Below are 14876 nucleotides of genomic sequence, written 5' to 3'. Positions count from 1 at the left end.
GTCCCCGCTGTGACAGGAGTTTGGGGACAGCTGAGCTCTCCCAGGTGCTGCCGGCCCGGCCTTTCCCGCTTTTCCTGCTGCGGAGGCAAATCCTGCGGGAATGCTCAGGCCGGGCTCAGCCCTGCGACCCCCAAACCCGAACCCCGACCCCAAAACCCAAACCCCGAGCCCCCCGCAGCACCCGGGGGGGGGTGCTCAGGGACCCCCAGCCCCATCCCGCAAATCCCGGCCCCGCAGCCGCCCGGGGAGAGGCTGGAAAGACAAAGAGCAACTTTGGTGTGATTTAAAGAAATCGCAGCTCTGAGTGAATGCTCAGAGCAGGATTTCTGCTCCGAGCAGGATTTCTGCTCCCAGGAGGATTTCGGGGATTTCACCCTCGGTCCGGGGCTGGTGGCCCTGAGTTGTCACCGGGTGCTGCTCCACGGGCCAGGGAGGAGGAGGATGGAGAAGGGGAAGATCCCAGGAAGGTGGCAGGGAGCAAGATCCCGTCGCTGTTGTCCCCCTTAAAAATCTCGTTTGGGAAAAATCACCCGGAAGCTGCAGCGGGGACAGAAAGATGGGTGGGAATCCCAAAAAAGCTTTCAGAAAGAGGGAAATCCCAAAACAGGGGGGTCTGGAGCCTTGGGATGTGCGTGAGCGCAGCCCAGGCCACCCTCGTCACCCGGTGCTGGGTGTCCTGGATGTCCCCATCCCACCCCAATGTCCCCACCCCATCCCAATGTCCCCATCCCACCCCAATATCCCCATCCCACCCCTGATGTCCCCATCCCACACCCACTGTCCCCATCCCACACCTGATGTCCCCATCCCACTGCCCCACCCCACTGTCCCCATCCCACACCCACTGTCCCCATCCCACTGTCCCCTTCCCACTGTCCCCACCCCACTGTCCCCATCCCACACCCAATGTCCCCATCCCACTGTCCCCATCTCAATCCCACTGTCCCCATCCCATTGGCCCTATCCCACACCCACTGTCCCCATCCCACTGTCCCCACCCCTCACCCAGTGTCCCCACCCGTGCCTGGCCCAAGGTCACGGCGCTGTCGCTTTGTCCTGGGGCAGCTCCTGCACACCCCAGAACGCCAAAATCCACATTTCACTGGGATGAACCGGAACCTCCCACCCCGACAGCGCCGAGGAAATTCTGTTTTTACCCCGGAGCTGGAAAAAAGGGAAAAGTTTGGTGCTGGCGATGCTGACCCAGAGGAATTTCCTTCCCGGAGCTGCTGTCGCTGCCCTGGAGCAGCCCCGGGGCTGCTTTGGGGATTTTCCAGCCCCCGGGGGATTTATCTGGGCAAAGGCAGATCCCGCTGCCCATTCCTGACCCCGGGAATTTCCCGGGTCACCTCCCTGTCCCCTCCCAGCAGCTGGCTTTGGGGGCAGAGCGCCCCGCAGAGCTGCCAAGGCTTTTTTCTCTAGAAGAAATCAGATAAAAAGCGATTTTGCATCCCCCAAAAAAGGCCCTTTGCCGGCGCGGAACACGGGGGGGTCTCCTTTTTTCTCGCCATTTCGTTCTTTCCTTCTATTTCCGTCCCATGAAAGCGCGGAAGGGACAGAAGGAGGCATCAAGGGCTGGAAAATGGAGCAGCAGGGATGGGGGATGAGGCAGAGACCGGGTTTGGGCAGCGGGGGAGGCGCGGGGGGCTCCTGGTGCCCCCCAAAGGCCGGGGGGGTCCCCAAATCCCCGTCTGGGACAGGGCAGGGCAGCAAACCCCGGGGTGGGTCTGGCAGGGGGGGCGCTCGGGGTTCGGTTCAAGCTCGTGGGGCCTTGGTGGCACTTTGGGGTCTGGGGGTGCTGGGGGGGTCCCCGCTGCCTCTGCTCGGCCGGGGCTGAGAGGTGGTGGTGGGTGCTGGTGACAGGAACTGGGTGATGGCACCAGGAACTGGGTGATGGTGACAGGAACTGCGTGATGGTGACAGGGACTGGGTGACGGTGACAGGGACTGGGTGACGGTGACAGGGACTGGGTGACGGTGACAGGGACTGGGTGATGGCACCAGGAACTGGGTGACGGTGACAGGAACTGGGTGACAGTGACAGGGACTGGGTGATGGTGACAGGGACTGGGTGATGGCTGTGATGGGAACTGGGTGATGCTGGTGGGCACTGGGTGATGGTGATGGACACTGAGTTACGGTGGGGAACACCAGGAGATGGTTGTATCCATGAGGGGTGATGATGGTGGTGGGATTTGGTGATGGTGAGGGAAACTGAGTGATGCTGGTGGGCACTGGGTGATGGTGGTGGGCACCTCGTGACAGTTGTGCCATCACGGTGACAACGGTGGTGGGCACTGTGTGATGGTGGGCCCTGTGTGATGCTGGTGGGCACTAGGTGCTGGTGGTGGTGGGCACTGGGTGATGGTGGTGGGCACTGGGTGATGTTGGTGGGCACCTGGTGACAGTTGTGCCATCACGGTGACAGCGGTGACAGCCAGTGGGTGCCGGTGGCAGCCCCCAGCCAGCGGCTGTGCCCGTGCCAGCCGTGACCCCCCCACCACTGCCCCCCCCCCCCCCGCTCCCCAATGCTTTGGAGACCCTCCCGCAGCTCTCAGCGCCGGGAGGGACCTCCCAGTGCCCACCCTTCGCTCCCGGGGGGCTGCGGGACCCCCGCGTGCCCCGGCGATGTCACGGGCGGAGGGGACACGGAGGGGACACCCCCGCCGGTGCCGGTGCCGGTGCCGGGGGCGAGGCCCGGCTCTCCGCGGGGATCCCGGGAGCCCCGGCCTGGCAGCCCGCGCTGTCCTTGCAGGGCAAGCATGGTCCATGTGATGGGGGATGCCGCCCGCTGCCTCCTGCTCGGCCTCTCGCTGCTCCCCATCGCCGTCCTGGGTGAGTGCTGCCCCGGGAGCGGTGAACCCCGGGCCGCAGAGAATCCCCACGGGGAGGAAAAACCGGGCGGGGCTCGGGATTAGTGAGGGAGAAACCCCCCAGGCCACCGCGCCCCCTCCCTCCCTCCCCGCCTTGGGATCGCTGCAGGCGAGACCTTAAATCCTTAATCCCGCGGGCTGCCCCCTCCCCACGGCCCGGCTGAGCCCCCCGGGATTTGCCGTGTCCCTGAGCCGTGTCCCTGAGCCGTGTCCCTGAGCCGTGTCCCCCGCCCTGTCCCCCGCGGCGGGGACACCGCGGCTCGGGGGGCTTTGGGGTCGGGGTGCGGCCAGGGTGGGGGAGGAGGGTCCAGGGGGGGATTAGAGGCTGTCCCCGGCCCCCCGCTGTCCCCTGCCCCCCGCTGTCCCCTGCCCCCCGCTGTCCCCTGCCCCTCGCTGTCCCCTGCCCCCCGCTGTCCCCTGCCCCTCGCTGTCCCCGGGCCCCCGCTGTCCCCTGCCCCCCGCTGCCCCAGACCCCCCCCCCGTCCCCTGCCCCTCGCTGTCCCCTGCCCCCCGCTGTCCCCTGCCCCCCGCTGTCCCCGGGCCCCCGCTGTCCCCTGCCCCCCGCTGTCCCCTGCCCCCCGCTGTCCCCTGCCCCCCGCTGTCCCCCCCTGTCCCTGAGCCCACCGGGGGCTCCGCGGCGGGTCCGAGCCGCGGGGGATTTGCACAGGCTGGGGCGGGATTAGCGCGGGACAGCGAGGAGGAGGAGGAGGATGAAGAGAGGGTGGTGGCGGTCCTGTCGCGCTTTGTCCCAGCTCGGGGCTGGCTTTTCCGCTGGTGCCACCCGGGTTCGGCGGCGAGGGATCCCCGTCTGCGGGCAGGGCCGGGGAGCGCTGGGGTCCCCTGGGAGCCGTGTGGCACCCAGGGGTGCAGAGCGGCGGCCACAGCCTGGGGACATCCCGGGGGGGCTGAGATGCCCCCAGCCCCACTCCATGGGGAGCAGAGCTTTCCTGAGGGGCTCAGAGGTGCCCACATCAGAGCCCCCACAGCTCGTGATGCCCCCAGCCCCACTCCAAGGGAGTCAGAGCTTTATCCCAATCCATCATCCCCGTTCCTCCTCCTCTTGGGGTGCCCAGGGGTGCCCCACAGAGCCCCCCACAGCCCGTGATGCCCCCAGCCCCACTCCAAGGGGAGCAGAGCTTTATCCCAATCCATCATTGCAGTTCCTGCTCTTCTTTAGGAGCTCAGGAGTGCCCCACAGAGCCCACCACACCCCACAATGCCCCCAGCCCCACTCCACGGCAGGCAGAGCTTCCCTGGGGTGCCCCACAGACCCCCCCCCACCCCTCCACTCCCCCACCCGTGACCCCCAAACCCCCCGTGGCATCCCCGCCGCTGTCCCCGCAGGCTCGCAGGACGAGGGGAAGCTGATCCACATCCACCGGGCGCAGCACCGGGCGATCCGTGTGGGGCTGGGCGAGCCCGCCACGCTGCCCTGCCTCTTCCAGCTGCACCCCTCGGCCTCGCTGGGCCCCAACGAGCCCCCCGAGCCCCCGCGGGTCAAATGGAGCAAGGTGCGCTCTGCCGGGGGCCGCGGCGAGGACGCGCCCGTGCTGGTGGCCAAGGGCGACGCGGTGAAGGTGGCCAAGGGCTACGAGGGCCGAGCGTCGCTGCCCGGCTACGGCCGTGAGCGCTCGAACGCCTCGCTGGAGCTGCGGGCGGCCCGCGCCAGCGACGCGGGGCTCTACCGCTGCCAGGTGGTGGCGGGCATCGAGGACGAGCAGGAGCTGCTGCCGCTGGAGGTGACGGGTGAGCCCGGCCAGGGCGTGGGGCCGAGGGGGAGAGGGGATGGGGGGATAGGGGGTGGTGAGGGGATGGGGGGATGGTGAGGGGGTGAGGGGATGGGGGGATAGGGGGTGGTGAGGTGGTGAGGGGATGGGGGGATAGGGGGTGGTGAGGGGATGGGGGGATGGTGAGGGGGTGAGGGGATGGGGGGATAGGGGGTGGTGAGGGGGCTGGAGGGGATGGGGGGATAGGGGGGTGGTGAGGGGGCTGGAGGGGAGGGGAGGTGGGAGGGTTGGGGGGTGAGGGGGAGGTGTGAGCAGCGGGAGGGGTGTGGGCCCCATAGGTGAGCTGTGTGCCCCCTGAGTGTTCTGTGCCCCATATGCAAGGTGTGTGCCCCACATGAGAGCTGTGTACCCCATGAGGGCTGTGCACCCCATTTATTCCCTATACTCCATTTATTCCCTGCACCCCATGTGCTCTGTGCGCCCCACATGTGAGCTGTGCACCCCACTTGTTCCCTGTACCCCATTTATTCTCTATAATAAGAGGCATGAACCCCACATGAGAGCTGTGTGCCCCATTTATTCCCTATACTCCATTTATTCCCTACACCGTATTTATTTCCTGCACCCCATCTATTCCCTGCCCCCCATTTATTTATTATTTATTACCCTCCCTGCCCCTGCTGCCCCCCCGGTGCCAGCGCTGCCCCCCCGGTGCCATCCCTTCTCTCCTGTGCCCTCTCCAGGCGTTGTGTTCCATTACCGCCCCGAGGGCCGGCGCTACGCCCTGAGCTTCCCGGCCGCCCGTCGCGCCTGTCGCGACAACTCCGCCGTCATCGCCTCCCCCCGGCACCTGCAGGCCGCCTTCGAGGACGGCTACGACAACTGCGACGCGGGCTGGCTCAGCGACCAGAGCGTGCGGTGGGTGTGGGGGGCGGGCACCCCCGGGCACCCCCGGGTACCCCCCGGGTACCCCCCGGGCATCCCCCGGGCACCCCCCGGGCATCCCCCGGGCACCCCCTGCCCGCCGAGCCCGGCCCCACCGTGCCCCTCCGCAGGTACCCCATCACCCTGTCGCGACCCGGCTGCTACGGGGATCGCGACAGCCTCCCCGGGGTGCGCAGCTACGGCCGCAGGGAGCCCGCCGAGCGCTACGACGTCTACTGCTACTCCCGGGAGCTGCGAGGCAAGGGCTGCGCGCCGGGGGGCGCCCGGGGGGGCCCTTGGGTGACCAGGGTGTGGCCGGGGGGGAGCCCGGGGGAATCCCTTGGTACCCCAGGGGTGTCCCTTTGGTGCCCATGGCAAGGGCTGCGGGCCGAGAGGGGGACCCGGAGAGGGCCCCTGGTGCCCAGGGCGTGGCCGATGGGCACCCGGGGGGTCCCTTGGGTGCCCGGGGTGTGGCCGATGGGTGCCCATGGGTGTCCCTTGGTGCCCAGGGTGTGACCAGGAGCATGGATGGGTGCCCAGGGCTGTCCCTCCCTGGCCATGCCATGTCCGAGTGTCCTGCAGGGCGGGTGCCAGCTCCCCGTGCCATCCTTGTCACCGTCACCCACCACAAGGACATCCCCGAGCCGCCCCTTCCCGTCCCCGCGTGTCCCCAACATCTCCCCCTGTCCCCGCGTGTCCCCGACATATCCCCCCATCCCCGCGTGTCCCCAGCACCTCCCCCTGTCCCCGCGTGTCCCCAACATCTCCCCCTGTCCCCGCGTGTCCCCAACATATCCCCCCATCCCCGCGTGTCCCCAGCACCTCCCCCTGTCCCCGCGTGTCCCCAACGCCCCCCTGTCCCCGCGTGTCCCCAACGCCCCCTCTCCCGCAGGGACGGTGTTCCACGCCACGGCCCCGGGGCGCTTCACCTGGCAGGGCGCCCGCGGGCACTGCCGGAGCCGGGGGGCGTCTCTGGCCACCACGGGCCAGCTCTACCTGGCCTGGCGACAGGGCCTGGACCGGTGCGACCCGGGCTGGCTGGCGGACGGCAGCGTGCGCTACCCCATCCGCCAGGCGCGCAGGAAGTGCGGGGGGGAGACCCCCGGCGTGCGGACCCTCTACCAATTCCCGAACCGCACCGGCTTCCCCCCGCCCGCCTCCAGGTTCGACGCCTACTGCTACAAAGGTGAGGGGGACCCCCAGAGCCCCCCGCCCCGAGCTGCGCCCCCCGCCCCGGCCGCTCCCTCCGTCCCTCGGGGATCAGCCCTCACAGCCGCGAAAATTGCTGCGGGTTAATAGTTAATTGGAGGGTTAATGAGGTGAATTAATGAGGAGAGCGGCGCTGGGAGGGAGCTCTGGGTGCGGGGAGGGGGATGCGGTGCTCGGAGCTGGCACTCGAGGGGGGCTACAGGACCCCCCTCGGGGTGCCCTCGGTGCCACCGCTGATGCTGGCGGGGTTTTTTACCCCCAAAAACGGCCCCAAATTTTTGCCCCCCTCAGCCGCGGGGCTCGGCGACGCGGAGGAGCCGGTGCTGCCGGTGCCACCCGCGCCCGAGCCGCCCGGCAGCGACAACGTGCTGGTGGAGCACGGCGAGGAGCCGGGCGCGTCCGGGGACACCCGCGACATCCCCCGCCACCGCTACGACCTCCTGCCACCCCCGGGCCCAGCGGGGCCGGGCGAGGATGAGGACGAGCAGCTGCGGCCGGGCGACGGCGGCCCGGTGGCACCGCGCGGTGACCGCCCGGGCACTGCCCTGGCACCGGAGGCACCGGAGGCACCGGGGACGGGACCGGGCGGTGCCGCATCCCCGCCGCCCACCGCGGGCCCCTCGCCGGCGTGGCCTCACCACGAGGAGCTTCTCAACGCCGTGGATCGGGCTCCGGAGAGCTCCCGGCAGGATCCTCCCAGCGCCGGCCCCGCTCCGGGAGACCCTGAGGGATCCCCGGTGTCCTCGGCACCGGCCGGGCTGGGGACTGTCCCCAGCGAGGCCCCGGGGACCCCCAGCGCCCCCCCGGGCATCTCCAGCGCCCCCAGGAGGAGCTACCCCGGCCTGAACGGGCGCTACTTCCAGCTCCAGCGGCACGGCCGCGACCCCGAGGTGACAGCAGGGGACACTGCAGTGCCTGAACACCCTGAGGTGACAGCAAGGGACACCACGGTGCCTGGAGACCCTGAGGTGACAGCAGGAGACCCCACGGTGCCTGGAGACCCTGAGGTGACAACTGGGGACACTGCAGTGCCTGGACACCCTGAGGTGGCACCTGGGGACCCCACGGTGCCTGGAGACCCCGAGGCGACAGCAGGGGACACCACGGTGCCTGGACACCCTGAGGTGGCAACTGGGGACACTGCAGTGCCTGAAGACCCCGAGGTGACAGCTGGGGACACTGCGGTGTTTGGAGACCCCGAGGTGACAACTGGGGACACTGGGGTGTTTGGACACCCCGAGGTGGCAGCAGGGGACCCCACGGTGCCTGGACACCCCGAGGTGGCCGCAGGGATTGTCACCCAGGTCCCCGGGCTGGCGCAGGAGGCGAAGGGAGCCGCAGCCGGCGCCGCGGAGCTCTGGAGCCTCCCCCGGGCCGGCAGCGAGAGCCCCCCGCGGGAGGGTCCCCACGCGCCCCCCAGGGCTCTGGATGGGGACATCGGGCCCGGTAAGTGACACCAGACACGGCCGGGGGTCCCCGCGCCGCCGCCACCCCCCCGGTGACCCCCTGGCGGTGCCGTCTCTTGCAGAGCTCACGGCCCCGCCCGCCGCCGCCGTGTCCCTCCCGCCGGCCCCGAGGGATTCAGGGACCGCCGCAGGGACCCCCCCCGGCCCCGGCCCCGTCCCCCGCCGCTCCCCGCGACGCTCGGGACCACCGGGACATCCCCGGAGCCCGCGGGGACTCCCCGAGGCCACCCGCGGATGTCACCGAGGACTTCTCCGGGGACGCCCCCTCCCAGGAGAGCTCCGAGCCCCCGCTGCCCCCGCTGCCCCCGGCCCCGCTGGTGGCCGAGGGTCCCGAGCTGTCCCCGCAGCCCCGCGGGGACGGCGGCGGGGCCGGCGGGGACGGCGCGCTGGAGAGGCAGAGGAAGGCGGTGACATTCCCGGAGCCGGGGGCTCCCTCCCTCCCCGAGGGACACCCCGCCACCCCCGGCCACACCCGGGGGGCTTCTCCCGGGCCCACTGCTCCCCACGGGGCGGCCCGACCCGGCCAGGAGTGGCCGGGGCAATCCCGGGATGTCGGGAATGGCACGGACCGGCCCGGCCAGGAGTGGCAGGAGGAATCCCGGGATGTTGAGAATGGCACGGCCCGGCCCGGCCAGGAACGGCCGGAAGAATCCCGGGATGTCGGGAACGGCACGGCCCGGCCCAGCAGAGTCGCAGCCGCGTCCCCCCCGGCCTGGGATGTCCCCTCACCGTCCCCGTCCCCCAGGGCCACCGAGGCGGTGCTGTGGGCCAGCACCGAGCGGCCGGAGGCGATGCTGGAGCCGGGGGTCGAGGAGGGGTCCACCGGCTTCGCTGCCCCAGAGCCGCAGCCCACCCCCCGCTCCGAACCGGGGGCAGCCGAGCAGTTCCTCCTGTCCCCCCCGGGCCCCCCGCGGCCCCCCGGCAGCCCCCCGGCTGTCCCCACACCCCCGGACGCTCCAGCAGCCCCCGGTGAGGAGGATTCCTCCGGGGAGGCCAAGAGGGAAGAGCCCCCCGCGCCCCTCGGCTCGGCCCCCCCGCGGGCCCTGGCCGTCCCCCGGTGTCCCCTGCCCGGTGGGGACAGAGCCCGCGGGGTCCCCGAGCGCGGGGCTGCTCCTCGAGCCCTCGGCGGAGCCAGAGCTGGGGGGCACGGGGGGGTCCCCGCTGCTGGACGGCGACAGCGGCAGCGGCGAGGAACCGGCGCTGGACGAGCGGGAGCTGCTGGCCTGGGGGGACACCGGCAACGGCGGCGGGCACGGTGAGGGGCGGGCACGGGGGGCTGCGGGCACCGGGGGCTGGGGGCACGGGGGGCTGCGGGCACGGGGGGCTGCGGGCACCGGGGGCTGGGGGCACGGGGGGCTGCGGGCACGGGGGGCTGCGGGCACCGGGGGGCTGCGGGCACCGGGGGGCTGCGGGCACGGGGAGCCGTGAGCCCCAGACCTGGTGGGCACGGGGAGAACTGGCGGTCTTGGGGCGGAGGGTCCGGGCTGTGCCGCTGCTTTTATCCCCAAATGTCCCCGCCCGCGGGGTGGGAGCGGGGTTGGCGCGGGCGGGGGGCACCGCGCCCCCGGCCCAGCCCGGCTCAGGGCGCTGCCGCCGCCCCGCAGCGCCGCCGGACCCGTGCCACAGCAACCCGTGCCTGCACGGCGGGACGAGCCGCGCCAACGGCACCGTGTGCGGCTGCAGCTGCGCGCCGGGCTTCACCGGCGAGAACTGCGAGATCGGTGAGGGCTGCGGGCACCACCGGGGCCGGGGCTGCGGGCACCACCGGGACCGGGCTGCGGGCACCACCAGGGCTGCGGGCACCACCGGGACCGGGCTGCGGGCACCACCAGGGCTGCGGGCACCACCGGGGCCGGGCTGCGGGCACCACCAGGGCTGCGGGCACCACCGGGGCCGGGGCTGCGGGCACCACCGGGGCTGCGGGCACCACCGGGACCGGGCTGCGGGCACCACCGGGACCGGGCTGCGGGCACCACCGGGGCTGCGGGCACCACCGGGACCGGGCTGCGGGCACCGCCGGGGCTGCGGTCACCGCCGGGGTTGCGGGCACCACCGGGACCGGGCTGCGGGCACCACCGGGGCTGAGGGCACCACCGGGGCCGGGCTGCGGGCACCGCCGGGGCTGTGGGCACCACCGGGGCCGGGCTGCTGCCGGGCGCTCCTGGAATCTTTTCTGAGCCATCAGCCCCACAAAACGGGTTTGCACAGCTCAAGGATGGCAACAGCTCGCCTCGGCCAGCAGCAGCCCAAGATCTCTTTGTTACAGAGCGTTTTAAAACTGTTCCAGTCAATAACAGCCAAGGCTAGCAGATAATTTTTCCTGCCACCCACCAAAAGCATTTTTCCCGATTTTTATCCCCTTTGGGGCAGTGATTTTTGTCCCTCGGAGTAGCAGAGGGGTGGGGACATCCCAGCAGGGCTTTGGGTGAATCCAGAGCATTTTTATCCCGATTTTTATCCCCTTTGGGGCAGTGATTTTTGCCCCTCCGAGCCGCAGCGGGGGTGGCACCGGAGGGCTCGGGGCAGGGTGGCGGCCTCGGGGCGGTGTCGCCGCGCCCGCAGCTCCCGCTGTCCCCGCAGACATCGACGACTGCCTGTCCAGCCCGTGCCAGAACGGCGGCACCTGCATCGACGAGGTGAACTCCTTCGTGTGCCTCTGCCTGCCCAGCTACGGCGGCAGCCGCTGCGAGAAAGGTGCGGTGTCCCCTGTGTCCCCTGCCCGGCCGGGCCGTGTCACCGCGGGGACACCGCCGGGGCCTCTCCGGCGGCTCCGGGCCGGCTCCTGTCGCCACTGTCGCCACTGTCGCCGCAGACACGGAGGGCTGCGACCACAACTGGCACAAGTTCCAGGGGCACTGCTACCGCTACTTCTCCCGCCGGCGCTCCTGGGAGGACGCGGAGCGCGACTGCCGCCGCCGCGCCGGGCACCTCACCAGCATCCACTCGCAGGAGGAGCACGCCTTCATCAACGGTGGGTCCCCGGTGTCCCCTCCCCGGTGTCCCCTCCCCTGGCAGGGCGCTCCTGTCGCCTCCCCCGTGCCAGCCGCGGGTGTCTCTGCCCCGCAGGCTTCGGCCACGAGAACACCTGGATCGGCCTCAACGACCGCATCGTGGAGCAGGACTTCCAATGGACCGACAACACCGGGCTGGTGAGGGGCTCGGGGGGCTCCGGGGAGGGGGCTCGGGGGCTCAGGGGGCTCCGGGGAGGGGGCACGGGGAGCTCCGGGGAGGGGGCTCGGGGGGCTCGGGAAGCTCCGGGGAGGGGGCTAGGAGGGGCTCCGGGGGGCTCGGGGGGCTCGGGGAGGTCCGGGGAGGGGGCTCGGGGGGCTCGAGGGGCTCCGGGGGGCTCGGGGGGCACGGGGGGCTCAGGGGAGGGGGCTCAGGGGGCTCCGGGGAGGGGGCTTGGGGGGCTCCGGGGAGGGGCTCGGGGGGCTCGGGGAGCTCCGGGGAGGGGGCTCGGGGGGCTCGAGAGGCTCCGGGGGGCTCGGGGGGCACGGGGAGCTCCGGGGAGGGGCTCGGGGAGCTCCGGGGAGGGGTTCGGGGAGCTCCGGGGAGGGGGCTCAGGGGGCTCGGGTTCTCGGGGGCTCCGGGGGGCTCCAGGGGGCTCCGGGGAGTGCCGGGGGGCTTCACCCACTCTGGTGGCCTCGCAGCAATACGAGAACTGGCGGGAGAACCAACCCGACAACTTCTTCGCGGGCGGCGAGGACTGCGTGGTGCTGGTGTCCCACGAGATCGGCAAGTGGAACGACGTGCCCTGCAACTACAACCTGCCCTACATCTGCAAGAAAGGCACAGGTAGCCCGGCACGGCCCGGCACGGCCTGGCACGGCCTCAGCCCGCAGCCCCCGGCGTCCCTGTCCCCATCCCGCAGTCCCTGGTGTCCCTTGTCCCCTCCCAGTAACTCCCAGTAACTCCCAGTACCAGGGGGGTGACGGAATTTTTCCTCTCCCATTTTTGCCCCTCGGAGCCGTAGTGGGGGTTGGGGACATCCCAGCAGGGCTTTGGGTCAATCCAGCGCATTTTTATCCCAATTTTTATCCCTTTGGGAGGTGATTTTTGCACCTCGGAGCCACAGCAGGGGTGGGGTCATCCCAGCAGCCGTGGGGACACACCAGAACCGGTTTGAGTGAATCCAGCGCATATTTATCCCAATTTTTATCCCTTTTGGGAAGTGATTTTTGCACCTCAGAGCCGTTTCAGGGTGAGGACACCCCAGCACCGGTTTGACTGAATCCAGCGCGTTTCCACCCCAAATTTTATCCCATTTTTTAAAATATTATTTTTAAAATCCCCCTCCCCAGTGCTGTGCGGGCCCCCCCCGGAGGTGCCGAACGCTTTCCCGGTGGGGAAGAAGAAGGACAAGTACAACATCCACTCCAGCGTGCGCTACCAGTGCCACCAGGGCTTCACCCAGCGCCACGTGCCCACCGTCAGGTGCCACAGCACCGGCAAGTGGGACCGCCCCAAAATCCTCTGCACAAAACGTGAGTGGGGGGCGGGACGGGGGCCAGGAGGGGGTCAGGAACCGCTGACCCCCCCCAGCTGGCCCCTCCTTGCCCCCCGTTAGCCAGGCGGTCCCACCGAGCGCGGCGGCACCGGCGGCACCGGCACAGCCACCCGCACCGGCAGCACCGGCAGCACAAGGAGCGGCGGAAACACCGGCGGCACCCGCGGCTGGACTGGATGCGGGAGGGGCACTACTTCTAGAGAGAAGAGGGAGCCCCCCCGAGCCGCCCCCCGGGCCGCGACCCCCGCCCCTCGCCCCTCTGGCCCTTCTTTTTTAACCCCCCTCCCCTTTTTTTGGCTTTAGCTCCTTTAGGATGCCCGGCCCCGTAGGGAATAGGATCCGGAGGGGGCGGCTGCGTGTGCGCCCCCGGCCCTCCCTGCATGTCCCGCGCTCAGCGTCCCCTCCCCGGCCCGGGCTGGAGCCCCCAGACCCGCACAGGGACCCCCCGATCCTCCTCCCCAAGCTGGGCTCTGCCCCAAAATCCCCAAATCGGGGGGGATCAGGCAGCGCCCCCCGCGTCCCACCTGGGGTGACTCTGGTTCTTTTTTAGCTGCGCCCCTCATTCCCCCCGCCCGCCGCCCCCCGGGTGGGCTGGGGAGGGGCACGGCGGCTGCGGGGCCGCTGTTCCGGGAGGTGCTGGGTTGGGTTTTGTCCCTTTTTGTCCCTTTTTGTCCCTTTTGGGTTCGGGTCCCCGTGGCGCGTGTGTGTGTGTGCGTGTGTGCGTGTGCGGCGCTTCCCCGCCTCTGCTCTTCGCGACGTGACCGCCGTGTCCCCTCCCCGGCCCCCTCCCCATTTCTGACTCGGCCTTTCTGTACTGCTGGACATTTTAATAAATTTTTTTAACAGTTGAGCGGGGTTCTCCCCTCCCTCCCGCCCTTTCCTGGGATTCTCGGGACGTGTCCCCCTTGCCTGGCCGCCCCCTCTCAGCGCACCCCATTAATTCCGGGCAACCCCAAACCCCCCCAGGGCTCTGCTCGCCCTGAATCCCCGCGGTGGTGGCCGCCACCCCTGTCCCTGTCCCCTGCCAGGGCGCCTCCTCAAGCTGTGGAGCCGCCGGTGGAATTTTGGGGGGCGATTCCCGCCTTTAACACCCCTCGTCTTCCACCCCGAGGTCCCCGTGGCTCGCTGTCCCCTCCCAGGGCGGTGACATCCCGGCAGAGGATTTATTTTCAGTCGTTAAAGCTGATTTAGGGCCTTGGAAGGTCCCCCGAGTCCCCCCGGCACTCCGCGGTGACCCCCGCGACACCCCGGGGTGGCTCCGGCGCCGCCGCCGCTCCTTGGATCAGGCCCCGATAAATCCAAGGATGCTCCGGGATAATCCCCGATAAATCCAAGGATGCTCCGATAATCCGGGATGTCCCGGGCGTGCCCCGATCGGGACGGGGACAGTGGGATGGGGACAACGGGACGGGGACACCGGGATGGGGACAGCGGGACTGGGACACCGGGACGGGGGACACCGGGACGGGGAACACGGGCACGGGGGACACAGGCACGGGGACAGCAGGCCGGGGACAGCGGGCCGGGGACACCGGGACTGGGACACCGGGACTGGGACACCGGGACTGGGACACTGGGACGGGGACATCGGGACGGGCCCCGGGGTGCCCCAAGGACACAGCGGAGCCGCGCTCAGCTCTCCCAAGCGGCCGAAGCTTTTATTTCATCTACGTCCGGGGCTGCCGAAGCCTGCGGCCGGTGCCCGGCGGGGTGGGCTCGGTGCCCCGCAGGGTGGGCTCGGTGCCCGGCAGGGTGGGCTCCGCGCCCGCCGCCCCCCGGCCCCTCCCCGGCCAAGCCGAGCGCGCCGGAGCTGCCCCGGGGGCTGCCGAGACCACCCCGCCGCCCCCCAGCGCCAAGGCGGGGGGTGGATTTTGGGGCGGGGGGAGCCTGTGGCACCTCCCGAGGATGATGATGATGATGATGATGATGAGGGTGATGATGATGAGGATGAGGAGGGTGGGGGGCTCCTTTAGCGCATGCAACAGGCGCGTGGAGAAGCGAGAGCCGCGCGGAGCGGGGAGCCAGCCCCGGAGCGCGCCCGGCTCCCCGAACCCTTTCCCCCCCTCCCGCTGCCTCAGTTTCCCCCAAGCATCACCGAGGCCTCCTCTGCCCCCTCTCCATGCCCAGGCTCAGGGGGGACCGCCCGCATCTCCCCGCACAGCGCGGGGCGG

At 70.5% G+C, this 14876-nt stretch overlaps 1 protein-coding gene across 1 annotated transcript; it reads left to right on the top strand.

Annotated features, from left to right (window-relative positions):
• Window positions 1-2571: 2571 nt before the first annotated feature.
• On the top strand, window positions 2572-12932 carry NCAN (neurocan). The gene is given in 18 exon segments (XM_063404830.1): window positions 2572-2834; window positions 4217-4618; window positions 5343-5517; window positions 5655-5782; window positions 6416-6709; window positions 7024-7643; window positions 7779-7799; window positions 7974-8178; window positions 8261-8336; window positions 8338-9216; window positions 9218-9453; window positions 9803-9919; window positions 10779-10892; window positions 11011-11169; window positions 11265-11347; window positions 11849-11993; window positions 12500-12682; window positions 12766-12932. Coding segments are annotated over 18 exon segments (4050 nt in total). The 5' UTR covers window positions 2572-2761; the 3' UTR covers window positions 12906-12932.
• Window positions 12933-14876: the final 1944 nt, after the last annotated feature.

Source organism: Prinia subflava, chromosome 8, assembly GCF_021018805.1.
Source record: "Prinia subflava isolate CZ2003 ecotype Zambia chromosome 8, Cam_Psub_1.2, whole genome shotgun sequence".
NCBI classification, from domain to species: domain Eukaryota; kingdom Metazoa; phylum Chordata; class Aves; order Passeriformes; family Cisticolidae; genus Prinia; species Prinia subflava.
Note: the sequence above shows the minus strand (reverse complement) of the source record. Positions and strands in the feature narration are given on the sequence as shown.